Source organism: Salmo salar, chromosome 16, assembly GCF_965601325.2.
Source record: "Salmo salar chromosome 16, fSalSal1, whole genome shotgun sequence".
Taxonomy (NCBI): domain Eukaryota; kingdom Metazoa; phylum Chordata; class Actinopteri; order Salmoniformes; family Salmonidae; genus Salmo; species Salmo salar.
In genome coordinates this window covers 59,769,686-59,785,442 of record NC_138306.1, presented here as the reverse complement: position 1 = coordinate 59,785,442, position 15,757 = coordinate 59,769,686, and the positions used below count along the sequence as shown (strand labels likewise).

At 43.6% G+C, this 15,757-nt stretch overlaps 1 protein-coding gene and 1 non-coding gene across 2 annotated transcripts in view; one reads left to right on the top strand and one right to left on the bottom strand.

Annotated features, from left to right (window-relative positions):
• Window positions 1–15,757, top strand: part of atp10a (ATPase phospholipid transporting 10A) — a 206,094-nt gene that overhangs the window by 125,680 nt on the left and 64,657 nt on the right. Inside the window, exons 11-12 of the mRNA XM_082962802.1 lie at window positions 7,179–7,282; window positions 11,023–11,149. Coding sequence (XP_082818928.1) covers window positions 7,179–7,282; window positions 11,023–11,149 — 231 coding nt within the window. The remainder of the gene's footprint in view (window positions 1–7,178; window positions 7,283–11,022; window positions 11,150–15,757) is intronic.
• trnav-uac (transfer RNA valine (anticodon UAC)) lies at window positions 7,773–7,848 on the bottom strand. The gene has a single exon. It is a non-coding gene; the product is annotated as a tRNA-Val (tRNA).

The window sequence follows — 15,757 nt, the reverse complement described above, 5'->3', positions numbered from 1 at the left end:
TGTCCCCTAAATAGTTCTTTACTTTTTGACCAGGTCCCGCCATTTGGGACACAACTGTAAGGGCTGTCTGAAGAGAGAGTGGACCAAAACGCAGCGGAGTTAGTGTTCATCATTTAATATTTAATTGAACAATGTGAACACTATACAAAAACAAGAACAGAGAAAACCGACAGCCAACAGTCCTGTCAGGTGCAAACACTAACAGAAACAATTACCCACAAAACCCCAACGGAAAAACATGCTCCTTATGTGTGAGTCCCAATCAACCACAACGAACTTCAGCTGTGCCTGATTGGGAGCCACACACGGCCCAAAACAAAGAAATACAAAAACATAGAAAAATAACATAGAACGCCCACCCAATGTAACAGGTATGTAACAGCCTAACCAAAATAAAGAACAAAAAACCCCTCTCTATGGCCAGGGCGTTACAACAACCTAGGTGTTATGAACGTCCCATAATTTGAACGGATCTCTGTAGCCAATCTCACAGGTTTCTTTTTACTAACTGACAATTCAGGATGTGTGGGACCTTTTTTTTGTAGTTTAGTTTATAGAGTGAGGCAATTCCTTTGGGACAGAGTTCTCAATCTCACCTCTAGCCCAGCTCCTCTGAATAGTGTCAAAGATTTTTTTTTGTTTTTATAACTAACCCAAGATAAACTTACAGCCTGTTGTTTCCAATGGGAGCAGAATAAGCAAAGAGGTGGGACAGAGCCAAGCACGAGCTAGCGAGATCCTATTGGTGCGTTACAGTACATATTCACGTATTTCCGTTAAGGGAATGCGTACTCTCAAGCGCTCCTTTGCAATAACTCAATTCGGCCCCTTGCGCTCTACAAAACTTAGTTCACTTTGGTCGTAACAGATTCACGTTTTTGGTAAGAGAGAACTGTGTTGAGATGAAATGTTTGATAGATGAGAACATTTGCAGAATGTCGGCCAAAATCCATCTCGCTCCAACTTTCCCAACTGCCAGCCATTTGGCTTCCTCTCATCACCGTATTTGGGGGTGACTGGAAATGCCAACGGGATGCTTCACATTTATATGCCATCTTGGTCCAAGGATTTTTTACAGATCCCTCAGCCCAGCTCGGAATAGGCCAACCCTGTACCTCAGCCCTCTGCCCTCAGCCCAGCTCTGAATAGGCCAACCCTGTGCCTCAGCCCCCAGCCCAGCTCTGAATAGGCCAATCCTGTTCCTCAGCCCTCAGCCCAGCTCTGAATAGGCCTACCCTGTGCCTCAGCCCTCTGCCCCCAGCCCAGCTCTGAATAGGCCAACCCTGTGCCTCAGCCCTCAGCCCAGCTCTGAATAGGCCAACCCTGTGCCTCAGCCCTCAGCCCAGCTCTGAATAGGCCGACCCTGTGCCTCAGCCCAGCTCTGAATAGGCCGACCCTGTGCCTCAGCCCAGCTCTGAATAGGCCAACCCTGTTCCTCAGCCCCCAGCCCAGCTCTGAATAGGCCTACCCCGTGCCTCAGCCCCCAGCCCAGCTCTGAATAGGCCAACCCTGTGCCTCAACCCAGCTCTGAATAGGCCGACCCTGTGCCTCAGCCCCAAACCTAGCTCTGAATAGGCCGACCCTGTGCCTCAACCCAGCTCTGAATAGGCCGACCCTGTGCCTCAGCCGCAAACCCAGCTCTGAATAGGCCGGCCCTGTGCCTCAACCCAGCTCTGAATAGGCCAACCCTGTGCCTCAGGACCTAATGCATTTCTTCTCAATTGAACTGTAATTCAGTAAAAAAAAAAAATGGTTGCATGTTGCGTTTTTATATATTTGTTTTGTTCAGTATATAAGTAATGATCAATGGGCGCCACCCTGGTTGGTAATTAGACCATGATTACAACCAGGTTTAGATAGCCGGCCACTAGACTAACTTACCAATATAGACCTTTGTTGCTGACATGGGCTTATTAAGTGACTGTTGATGCATAACCAAATTCTAGAAATTCCACATTGTGTATTATATTACTATAACTCTCAACAGGAAGTAGAGACCAAGACTGAGCCCCCCCCACACAGAAAAACTTATTAGCAGCCACTAAGCAGAGGGTACCATACATTTTTGTCATACAACACTAAACATTTAATGTATACAGTAACTACAGTGGGGGGGGGGGGGGGAGTATTTGATCCCTTGCTGATTTTGTACGTTTGCCCACTGACAAAGAAATGATCAGTCTATAATTTTAATGGTAGGTTTATTTGAACAGTGAGAGACAGAATAACAACAAAACAATCCAGAAAAATGCATGTCAAAAATGTTATAAATTGATTTGCATTTTAACCTGTTGGGGCTAGGGGGCAGTATTTGCACGGCCGGGATAAAAAACATACCCGATTTAAACTGGTTACTACTCTTGCCCAGATCCGACAGGATTAAATACTTTTTTCCCTCCACTGTATGTATTCCTACCATGACTCTCCCATTCAATGGAATGTCCACCGCCCTCATATGTCATTTCTGCTAAAAAATGTTTTATTTGGTTCTTCAGTGATAGACAGAACAGACAAGTTTTACAAGGTTAACTTGGATTCTATACAAGTAAAGACCAACAAAATTCATCGTATTACATGGACTGTACACAGGCTCCATGTTGGCAAAAACAAAAAACAGATGAATGTTCTTGGACATTTTAAAGATGCAGAAATAGCTCTGTCATTTCCTGGTTGTTAAAGTTGTAATAGGTCGTCTAATTTCAGTTTATGTAACAAAACAAGCAAGTATACTGTAGAGAATATCATTGTACAATCTAAACAGCCGTGAAATATATTTTTAATAACCAATAATATAGTATTTTCAGATGTTTTGAAGCCGGCGTACAAAACCCGAAAGTAAAAGACGCAAAAACAAAACTTAAGAACGGCAAGCATAGAAATAGCGCACACAGAACAGATCCACCTCTTCTTAGACTTGCTTTCAATGAGAATGACAGATCTACAACTCGCATTGCTATGTGAATTTTGTCGGGTCGGCCAAAAAGTGACATATTGCAGCTTTGAAGAGATGTGGTTTCCCTGCTAGGATTACATTACAGAAAGAAGGAATGGAACATTTTCAATAGGAGCGGGGTTGGAGGGGCCTATACTGCCACCTACTGTAATAACAGCAGAGGAGACTAAATTATTTTTTGACCCATCTACCAATCGGTGCCCTTCTTTGAGGCATTGGAATACCTCCCTGGTCTTTGGTTGAATCTGTATTTGAAATTCACTGCTCGACTGGGGTACGGAGATGAGGTGGTCATTGAAAAATCATGTTAAACACTATTACTGAACACAGAGTGAGTCCATGAAACTTATTATGGTGACTTGTTCAGCACATTTTTACTCCTGAACTTATTTAGGTTTGACATAACAAAGGGGTTTAATACTTATTAACTCAAGACATTTCAGCTTTTCATTTTTGATTAATTTGTAAAGAAAATTGAAAAATATAATTCCACTTTGGCTTTATGGGGTAGTGTGTGTGTGTGTGTGTGTGTGTGTGTGTGTGTGTGTGTGTGTGTGTGTGTGTGTGTGTGTGTGTGTGTGTGTGTGTGTGTGTGTGTGTGTGTGTGTGTGTTTGTGTGTTTGGGTCAGTGACACATCTCAATTGAATCAATTTTAAATTCGGACAGTAACACAACAATGTGGCGCGAATACTCTCTGAAAACACAACGTTTTCTGTTTGAAAATGAAAGTACAATCGTACAAAAAAAAAACCTAAAATTCAGTCACTACTTGCCTGAAGGACAATTAGCAAAACATTTTAATGTCAAGTCATGGAATGTAGGCTTACATTGAACAGCACACATTGGCTGCTACTGTAGAACAGCTATTGGCTGTTTCATAGAATATCTATTTCCATGTGAAGGTGTTTACGATGCTAAGTTAATTTTAACTTCCTCGCGGCGGAAGTTGCACAGAATGTTCACAACGTCCAAGTTTCTGCTCGGCAGACCTGAAATTTGGTCAGTGCTGAAAAAACAAATTGTATCATTAAGTAAGAACAAGGCGAGGTTGGCAGCCTTCCGTAGAGATTTGGGTGCCTCGTCCATATCAATGGACTGAAGTGACTATACACCCGATCAGCCTGTACAGCTGCTGCCTTGCTAGAAAGACACTGGGAAGACGATCGACAGTACACTGGTCCCAGATCTCTGTTAGGAGTTGATAAGACTGCTGTGGTGTCCTCTAAAGAGCCCATAACAGACTTGATTGTCAGCCGTCTACCTTTTTCCACTTCATCAATTTAACTAGGCTTCTTTTCATTTAAAAGTTTCAATTCACTAGTCATACAAGTCCGTCTGCTAGAATGAACGATATGCATCTTCTGGCGATCTGTTGATAGGACAGACGCCTGTCAGTCACAAAGCCAGCCATGACGGGGGGGAACACGGCTGTTTTGTAAGTCTGTCTGTCCCGCCTCTCGCACTCTCCGCGGAGTCATAAGAAAGAGGATGTTTCAATTTTTCAGGGATACAGTATTTTCAACGTAACTTTTGTTTCCCCTGAAAAACAGATATGGAGATTTCTCCAAGGCTTTTTTTTACGCCTGCTACATTAGGTTACTCCTCTCCAGAGTAGAGTTACGTTAGGTTACTCCTCTCCAGAGTAGAGCTACGTTAGGTTACTCCTCTCCAGAGTAGAGCTACGTTAGGTTACTCCTCTCCAGAGTAGAGCTACGTTAGGTTACTCCTCTCCAGACAGAGTAGAGCTACGTTAGGTTACTCCTCTCCAGACAGAGTAGAGCTACGTTAGGTTACTCCTCTCCAGACAGAGTAGAGCTACATTAGGTTACTCCTCTCCAGAGTAGAGCTACGTTAGGTTACTCCTCTCCAGAGTAGAGCTACGTTAGGTTACTCCACTCCGGAGTAGAGCTACGTTAGGTTACTCCTCTCCGGAGTAGAGCTACGTTAGGTTACTCCTCTCCGGAGTAGAGCTACGTTAGGTTACTCCTCTCCGGAGTAGAGCTACGTTAGGTTACTCCTCTCCGGAGTAGAGCTACGTTAGGTTACTCCTCTCCGGAGTAGAGCTACGTTAGGTTACTCCTCTCCAGAGTAGAGCTACGTTAGGTTACTCCTCTCCAGACAGAGTAGAGCTGCGTTAGGGTACTCCTCTCCAGACAGAGTAGAGCTGCGTTAGGGTACTCCTCTCCAGAGTAGAGCTACGTTAGGGTACTCCTCTCCAGACAGAGTAGAGCTGCGTTAGGGTACTCCTCTCCAGACAGAGTAGAGCTGCGTTAGGGTACTCCTCTCCAGACAGAGTAGAGCTGCGTTAGGTTACTCCTCTCCAGAGTAGAGCTACGTTAGGTTACTCCTCTCCAGAGTAGAGCTACGTTAGGTTACTCCTCTCCAGACAGAGTAGAGCTACGTTAGGTTACTCCTCTCCAGACAGAGTAGAGCTACGTTAGGTTACTCCTCTCCAGAGTAGAGCTACGTTAGGTTAATCCTCTCCGGAGTAGAGCTACGTTAGGTTACTCCTCTCCGGAGTAGAGCTACGTTAGGTTACTCCTCTCCGGAGTAGAGCTACGTTAGGTTACTCCTCTCCGGAGTAGAGCTACGTTAGGTTACTCCTCTCCGGAGTAGAGCTACGTTAGGTTACTCCTCTCCAGAGTAGAGCTACGTTAGGTTACTCCTCTCTGTATCTTTTTATTGTTGTGCTATGTTTGGCTGCAGTTCCAAAACAAGTCACGGAGGAGGGAGAACATGTTGCTTCATTTTCTCCTGTGAGTGAATTTCCACGGAGAAGGGAGAGAGCTTGATGTTGTGTAAGAGGTAACAATGAGTTGAAATCCACTTCGTTATTGCTTTGTGGCGCATTCGTTTCTTTTATTTTGTGTGTTTTCATCGGCCGATAGCAAGCCACGGAGTCGGGTCGCAAAAGCTATTTACGTTATTTGATTGACGAAGAACAGCTTCGGTTCACTAGTTTATAAAAGTTGTCGAATTGACTAAAGAAACTCAGTCTCATATATCCCTTTGCTTATTCATACAACCTAGTTATGTCCATGGTATCTGGTCAGTAATCTAAGATCTTTGTATTTTCCTAGGATTCTGTAATACAGTGAAGGCAGACTGTTGTTCAGATAGAGCCTGGTTAACCGTGGGGGTCATGTGACTCATCGGCGTAGCCTAGTGATTGGTTGTTCACCTACGGCTCTGATTGACCAACTCGGTCACTGCTTTTTGACTGTTATCTGCAGGTAAATATGAAAACATTCGATGAAGACGTTGAATCCTCACTGCAGGAACAACAGGAGAGAGAGCCTCATTCTGGTCCAAATATATATATTTTTTAAAACAGATTCAATATTATAAATGTCATACTTGTATGGTATTATTAAAGATATTGATGGTATTTCATTCCTTGCAGTAACACTGTAAATATAAATGTAATCTTTAGATTTAATGTTAAAAGTAGCTTTTAATATTCTTTAACTTAGAAAGTATTCCTGATCATAATCGCCTCGACGAAAAAGAAAAAAAAAAAACACTGAATTCATAAATGTTCAGTTATTTAAATTGTCTTCTTACTCTATACCAAAACTCAATTTACCAATCTGTTAAAGTAGTTAAAGTTTTCAATCATTTAGCTGTGTATTTCAGATGAAATCAAGGCATTAGAATGCACCAGAAGAGGTCGTTCTGCACAAGCTAATTTCAGGGCATGTCCCCCCGGACTCCCACATCACAGAACTCCCTGGCTGGGTACTTTCATATGAGGGCAACTTACTTATAGAAAACACTGAAGACAGCACAAAACAGATCTGGGACCAGGCTAAATCGGCATTAGGTTCACTCTAGCAAAGCTATCATATTTTTTGGACTTGATCAAGAAGAAATTGTTGTCATACCACTGAAACTTCTGGATGGGTAGACTGGATTGAACCAGGGACGGAATGACTGTAATTACAGCTGAATGAATAGTCTCAGTCGAAACCAGACTTTCAGAGGTGAGTCAGAAGCAGCATGTGGACTTGGTTGTGGTGATGTGGAAGATGTTATAGAAGAATCTGTTACTGAATAGCACTTTAGAAGTTTCCTAAATGTTTTGGTGGTGTGTGTGTGTGTGTGTGTGTGTGTGTGTGTGTGTGTGAGAAGCAACTTGCCTGCAAGATACATTTAAAGGGTGCTGATGTTGATGCAAACTTCCATTTGGTTAATTCATTCATCTTTCACTTTTTTTTCCCCCAGATGATTCCAAAGGGAAGCGCCAGAGAAAGATCCTATACAAGACACAGAATTACCTGAACCTCTATGCTGCCAATGGTCTTCGTACTCTCTGCATCGCAAAAAAGGTACCACAGCTTCAACAATACATCTTCAACAAACTAATAGGACTTTTATTTTGAAACTATTTCCATCATTAAGCTCATTCAGATGAGAAATCAGGCCTGGGGAATAATTTGACTCTGTAGTGGACTGGCAAACTTTTCAGACAATTGAGAAACAGATGTACTATTTGGTGTCTGGCATCATAACTAAGAAGAATTGGGATAAGTGATGCTTTTAATCATTTTTATCTCGGCTTTTCACTTGACAGAAACGTTGGTTTTAAATGGACCCTGGTAAGTCAATTGAATGCCTCCCAAACATAAACATTTCTCTTCCTCCCTGCCTAAGCAAGTTCTGTCTGACTCCATAACGGAGAAGAATCGGGATAAATGAAGCTTTTAATCATTACATTTTACATTTTTTTTTGTCATTTAGCAGACGCTCTTACCCAGAGCGACTTACGGTAGTGAATGCATACATTTCATACATTTTTTTTTTTTTTGTTCTCCGTACTGGTCCCTCGTGGGAATCGAACCCACAACCCTGGTGTTGTAAACACCATGCTCTACCAACTGAGCCACATGGGACCGCTATCATAATTGTATCACGCAGGCTTATTATTTGAGAGAAACAGTAGTTTAATTGACCCTGGACAGTCAATCGACTGGTCTTCCCTCTACCAGCCTCCAGCGGACAGTTTAACACATCAACTTCTAGTGAATCTTTTATAGATTTCAATCATTTACTATCTGTGATGTGCTAGATGCTTTGCTTAAGATTGACATAAAAAAAATGATCCGCTGGTGCTGGTATGCTTGATCCATTTCTGCTGCAGCTCTCTGCCCCCTTGATTGCTGAATCATTTGGAAGGAGGCCCATGTCCTCCTAACCTGATTATATCTGGTACTATCCCCAGGGTCTGGAAGGAGGCCCCTCCTAACCTGATGATTATATCTGGTACTATCCCCAGGGTCTGGAAGGAGGCCCATGTCCTCCTAACCTGATTATATCTGGTACTATCCCCAGGGTCTGGAAGGAGGCCCATGTCCTCCTAACCTGATTATATCTGGTACTATCCCCAGGGTCTGGAAGGAGGCCCATGTCCTCCTAACCTGATTATATCTGGTACTATCCCCAGGGTCTGGAAGGAGGCCCCTCCTAACCTGATGATTATACCTGGTACTATCCCCAGGGTCTGGAAGGAGGCCCCTCCTAACCTGATGATTATATCTGGTACTATCCCCAGGGTCTGGAAGGAGGCCCCTCCTAACCTGATGATTATATCTGGTACTATCCCCAGGGTCTGGAAGGAGGCCCCTCCTAACCGGATGATTATATCTGGTACTATCCCCAGGGTCTGGAAGGAGGCCCATGTCCTCCTAACCTGATTATATCTGGTACTATCCCCAGGGTCTGGAAGGAGGCCCATGTCCTCCTCCTAACCTGATGATTATACCTGGTACTATCCCCAGGGTCTGGAAGGAGGCCCATGTCCTCCTAACCTGATTATATCTGGTACTATCCCCAGGGTCTGGAAGGAGGCCCCTCCTAACCTGATGATTATATCTGGTACTATCCCCAGGGTCTGGAAGGAGGCCCCCCCTAACCTGATGATTATACCTGGTACTATCCCCAGGGTCTGGAAGGAGGCCCACAAAGGTGGTGACCCTTGTGACCTAAATAAATATATCCCTATTTCTCTACTTTCTTGCCTAGCTAAAATATTATAATCCTCGATTTATTCTCAGCTATGATCTTTCTTATCTATTGAAGTGTATTCTAAATGTACATCAGTTGTATTGTAAATGTATTCTAAATGTCCACTACCGTTATGATCTCTACACTACTGTTCGAAAGTTTGGGGTCACTTAGAAATGTCCTTGTTTTTGAAAGAAAGACCATTTTTTTTGTCAGACTTGCATAGAAAAATTCATATCTGACTGGCCAATAAAAATAAAAGATTAAGATGTGCAAAAGAACACAGACACAGGACAGAGGAAGATTGGAAAAATGTGTTATGGACAGACGAATCTAAGTTTGAGGTGTTCGGATCACAAAGAAGAACATTCATGAGATGCAGAACAAATGAAAAGATGGTGGAGGACTGAACCATCTGTCATCATGGTGGAGGCAATGTGATGGTCTGGGGCTGCTTTGGTGCTGGTAAAGTGGGAGATTTGTACAGGGTGAAAGGGATCTGGAAGAAGGATGGCTATCACTCCATTTTGCAACGCCATGTCATACCCTTTGGACGGCGCTAAATTGGAGCCAATTTCCACCTACAACAGAACAATGACCCAAAGCACAGCTCCAAACTATGCAATAACTACAGTGAGGGGGAAAAAAGTATTTGATCCCCTGCTGATTTTGTACGTTTGCCCACTGACAAAGAAATGATCAGTCTATAATTTTAATAGTATGTTTATTTGAACAGTGAGAGACAGAATAACAACAAAAATATCCAGAAAAACGCATGTCAAAAATGTTATAAATTGATTTGCATTTTAATGAGGGAACAGGTGACAGTTTTAGTGCACATCTGTGATGTCATCACCACATTCTCTATCAGACAGTTGGTTGGTCCTCTGTGATGTCATCACCGCATTCTCTATCAGACAATTGGTTGGTCCTCTGTGATGTCATCACCACATTCTCTATCAGACAGTTGGTTGGTCCTCTGTGATGTCATCACCGCATTCTCTATCAGACCGTTGGTTGGTCCTCTGTGATGTCATCACCGCATTCTCTATCAGACCGTTGGTTGGTCCTCTGTGATGTCATCACCGCATTCTCTATCAGACAGTTGGTTGGTCCTCTGTGATGTCATCACCGCATTCTCTATCAGACAGTGTGATGTCATCACCGCATTCTCTATCAGACAGTTGGTTGGTCCTCTGTGATGTCATCACCGCATTCTCAATCAGACAGTTGGTTGGTCCTCTGTGATGTCATCACCGCATTCTCTATCAGACAGTTGGTTGGTCCTCTGTGATGTCATCACCGCATTCTCTATCAGACAGTTGGTTGGTCCTCTGTGATGTCATCACCGCATTCTCTATCAGACAGTTGGTTGGTCCTCTGTGATGTCATCACCGCATTCTCTATCAGACAGTTGGTTGGTCCTCTGTGATGTCATCACCGCATTCTCTATCAGACAGTTGGTTGGTCCTCTGTGATGTCATCACCGCATTCTCTATCAGACCGTTGGTTGGTCCTCTGTGATGTCATCACCACATTCTCTATCTCTGTGATGTCACGTAGGTTGATATGTTGATATGTTTTCATTTATAAAAGCCCCTTTTTTTGTAAAAGTCCCACTGTACCTAACATCATTACTGAACTATATACATACAAGTTACCACCCCAGGTCTCAGGGATGGCTAACTCTGGTCAATTTCTGGTAAATCAGCTTGTAGTTTTCCTGCACTTTAGTTGTGGAACAATCTTCTAAATATTCTTAAATTGGATGTTCTGGTGCCTCTAGGTCCATTCAGAAAGCTGGTTTTGAGTACTTTATTACTGATTAATGTGTGTTTTTCTTTCTGCTTGCATTTGGTTTTTATATTTTGATGTGTGTATTTTCTGTCATTTATGTAATTCAGGGCTCATCTGTAAAATAGACCTCAGTATGACTCCCTGATAAAATAAATAAAAATAATCTGACTAGCTTTTTTCTGTCTGTCTGTCTGTCTGTCTGTCTGTCTGTCTGTCTGTCTCTCTGTCTGTCTCTCTGTCTGTCTCTCTGTGTCTGTGTCTGTGGCAGGTTATGACTAAGGAGGAGTATGCTGTCTGGCTGCGACATCATCTGGAGGCAGAGACGGCCATACAGGGAAGAGAAGAGCTGCTGTTCCAGTCTGCTCTGAGACTGGAGATTAACCTGCATCTATTGGGTAAAGTTGTTAGCCTTAACACCAGAACCGCTGGGCCTCAAAGGACCCCCCTTCAAGCTAACTAGCAGTCATTCTCACTGCAATTAATACATTTCATATATGCTATCGCTAAAATAATAATTTGGTTGTTTTCATGACGGTTTTATTTATTTTATTTAACCTTTTATTTAACTAGGCAATTCAGTTAAGAACAAATTCTTATTTACAATGACGGCCTGGCCAAAGTCCTCCTGTACATAAAGAGAGACCTAAGACGACAACATAGCATGGTAGCAACACATGACAACATGGTAACAACACATGACAGCATGGTAACAACACATGACAACATGGTAGAAACACATGACAGCATGGTAGCAACACAACATGACAACATGGTAGCAACACATGACAACATGGTAACAACACATGACAACATGGTAACAACACATGACAGCATGGTAACAACACATGACAGCATGGTAGAAACACATGACAGCATGGTAGCAACACAACATGACAACATGGTAGCAACACATGACAACATGGTAACAACACATGACAACATGGTAACAACACATGACAACATGGTAGCAACACAACATGACAACATGGTAGAAACACATGACAACATGGTAGCAACACATGACAACATGGTAGCAACACATGACAACATGGTAGCAACACATGACAACATGGTAGCAACACAACATGACAACATGGTAGCAACACAACATGACAACATGGTAGCAACACAACATGACAACATGGTAGCAACACAACATGACAACATGGTAGCAACACATGACAACATGGTAGCAACACATGACAACATGGTAGCAACACATGACAACATGGTAGCAACACATGACAACATGGTAGAAACACATGACAACATGGTAGCAACACATGACAACATGGTAGCAACACATGACAACATGGTAGCAACACATGACAGCATGGTAGCAACACATGACAGCATGGTAGCAACACATGACAGCATGGTAGCAACACATGACAACATGGTAGCAACACATGACAACATGGTAGCAACACATGACAACATGGTAGCAACACATGACAACATGGTAGCAACACATGACAATATGGTAGCATCACATGACAATATGGTAGCAACACATGACATCATGGTAGCAACACATGACAACATGGCAGCAACACAACATGGTAGCAGCACAACATGGTAGCAGCACAAAACATGGTAAAAACATTATTGACGTTGGAATACATCTTTTTTTTTCATTTCAAATAGGAACATATCATTTTCATTCGTTTATGTTCCTGTACGCTCTATGTAAAAAATATTATTTAAAAAAGGGCTGTCAAACGATTAAAATAATTAATCGCAATGAATTTAGTGCCAAATAAAGATTTGTCCATTATTAAAAAGCTATGTATTGAGTTATAGGCATGTAGGGACTTAAAAACAACAAATATTCTGTATCTCTGTTTTTAATGTCGTATTCAACATTTAACAAGTTAATCAATACAAAGTCCCTGTAACTTACTAATGCTCCCACAACCTCCTCTGATACAGTAGCCTTTCTGTCCCATGAATCCAGTCCCTTCAACCCCTTCCGATACAGTAGCCTTTCTGTCCCATGAACCCTTCAACCTCCTCCGATACAGTAGCCTTTCTGTCCCATGAATCCAGTCCCTTCAACCTCCTCTGATACAGTAGCCTTTCTGTCCCATGAACCCTTCAACCTCCTCCGATACAGTAGCCTTTCTGTCCCATGAATCCAGACCCTTCAACCTCCTCTGATACAGTAGCCTTTCTGTCCCGTGAATCCGGACCCCGAATTCGAACCACATCCTGAGCTGCCAACGGTAACAACGCTCTAGCAGTTTTGTCATAGTAGACTTTTTGTCTTTCCTTCAGCTGTAGGGCCCTGTCCTTCACAGCTAATGGGCAGTCATTCAGGTAGAAACTAGGCAACCTGGAACACAACTTCAGTCCCATTTAAGATTTCAGCAGGTGACCAGCCACATTCCAAGGGAGCTGCTCTGTAAGACAATAAAGCCAAGTATTGATCAGTCCCACTGTGTGCTGCCTTTTCAAAAAGTCTCTCTTCCTGATTTACACACCCTTTTTCAGCCTTTCTGTTACTTTTAGGATATAGCAGACTAGAGGTTATATGTCTGAACTCATAATGCTCTGCAAACATCTTAAACTCACTGCAAGCAAACTGAGGTGCGTTATCAGAAACCACCACTAGGGGGAATCCCATGCCGAGTACAAAAAAATGATTTCAAGTGCAAAATGACAGTCTTTGCTGTTGTACTGGACAAGAGTGCAATTTCAGGGTAATTTGAGAAGTAGTCGATAGTCAACAAATAGTCCTTTGCATTGCAGTGAAACAAGTGGACTCCAACCCTTTCCCAGGACTCTCCCGTACCTCTCCCATAACCATGGACTCTCCCGTACCTCTCCCATAACCATGGACTCTCCCGTACCTCTCCCATAACCATGGACTCTCCCGTACCTCTCCCATAACCATGGACTCTCCCGTACCTCTCCCATAACCATGGACTCTCCCGTACCTCTCCCATAACCATGGACTCTCCCGTACCTCTCCCATAACCATGGACTCTCCCGTACCTCTCCCATAACCATGGACTCTCCCGTACCTCTCCCATAACCATGGACTCTCCCGTACCTCTCCCATAACCATGGACTCTCCCGTACCTCTCCCATACCATGGACTCTCCCGTACCTCTCCCATACCATGGACTCTCCCGTACCTCTCCCATACCATGGACTCTCCCGTACCTCTCCCATACCATGGACTCTCCCGTACCTCTCCCATACCATGGACTCTCCCGTACCTCTCCCATAACCATGGACTCTCCCGTACCTCTCCCATAACCATGGACTCTCCCGTACCTCTCCCATACCATGGACTCTCCCGTACCTCTCCCATACCATGGACTCTCCCGTACCTCTCCCATACCATGGACTCTCCCGTACCTCTCCCATACCATGGACTCTCCCGTACCTCTCCATAACCATGGACTCTCCCGTACCTCTCCATAACCATGGACTCTCCCGTACCTCTCCCATACCATGGACTCTCCCGTACCTCTCCCATAACCATGGACTCTCCCGTACCTCTCCCATACCATGGACTCTCCCGTACCTCTCCCATACCATGGACTCCTTGGGCTGTCTATAAAGGAATTTGAGACGTGTCACAATTTCCCACCATTTGCTTAATGTCAGAATTTTTATTTGGCCAATAAAGGAACTCTCAGGCCCCTCGCTTACATTTCTCAGCTCCCAGATGTCCTTCATGTTACTCTCTTTAGCGTCTCCTGACGCACTGAAGTAGGTATTACCATTGACCACTGACAGCTCTGCGCTTAGTGGGAAGTACTGCTTACAAGAGCCTTTTTGCCAGCCATTTTACAGATTATGGATCACCTTACAAATAATGGGATCTGTTGTGGTCTCTTCAGCTATTCTCTGTAGTTGCTGCTCAGAAACAGGAAGTGACTCCATGACCATATCCACCTACAAGGCAACTTCCTCCTCCAGAGAATCCTGACTGAGGCTGATTTGGGCCACCACTGGTGGAGCCCTTGAGAGTGAATCTGCTACCACTAAAGTTGACCGAGCCACATAGGTTAGAACAAAATCATAGCGTTGAAACCTCATCATCGTCTTTTTGAATAAAGGGTTTATGGTCTGTTTCTAGAATCATCTTCGGTAAACCATAAATGTAACAGTAAAAACTTCTCACAACCAACGACCAACCCTAGGCGCTCCTTTTCTATTGGAGCATAACGCTTCTCAGCATCAGTCAAAGAACGGCTTCATAAGCCACAGTCTTCCACACACCTTGATGCTCCTGAAGCAACACTGCCATCTTTGGAGGCGTCCGTGGACACCTTTTAGTAAAGCCTTGTCAGCTTGGAAAAAAAGTTAGCACTTGCTCTTCAGCCAAAAATGTTCTTTACATTGTCCCACTCTCTTTCGTGTTCTCTGTTCCACGAGATCTCTGTCTTGTCCTGAAGGAGTGTCCTTAAGTTCTCTGTTTTAGCTGACAGATTTGGTACAAACTTCCACAAATAATTGATCGTACGCAAAACACGCTGTATACCTTTCCTATCTTTGGGATTAGCCATCGCGATCACCGCTTTGACCTTGGCATGATCAGGCTGCACACCTTCCGAGGATAGCCTATCAGAACGGACGTTTAGCCAGATGTTTAGCGTCAGACCTCTGAACCCTGTGCCGTCTTTTCCAACCGCTCATTGTGTTCCTGAATAGTGGACCACAAAATCATCCACACATACACTCCAACTCCCTCTAACCCCTCAATGGACACTTTCTATGGCCTTGTGAAAGACCTCAGGGGCAGAACTTATGCCAAAAGGTGACCTCTTAAAGGAATATCTTCCAAAGGGGGTATTGACTGTACAAGGCTTGGTGCTGGCTGCATCCAACCTCATCTGCCAGAATCCATTTGAATCATCCAACTTGGAGAAATAATGTGCGCCAGTCATTTCACACATTATCTCCTCCATCTTAGGAATCTGAGAATGCTCCGTTTTGATACATTTATTAAGGTCCTTGGGGTCTATACAGACTCTCAGATCTCCATT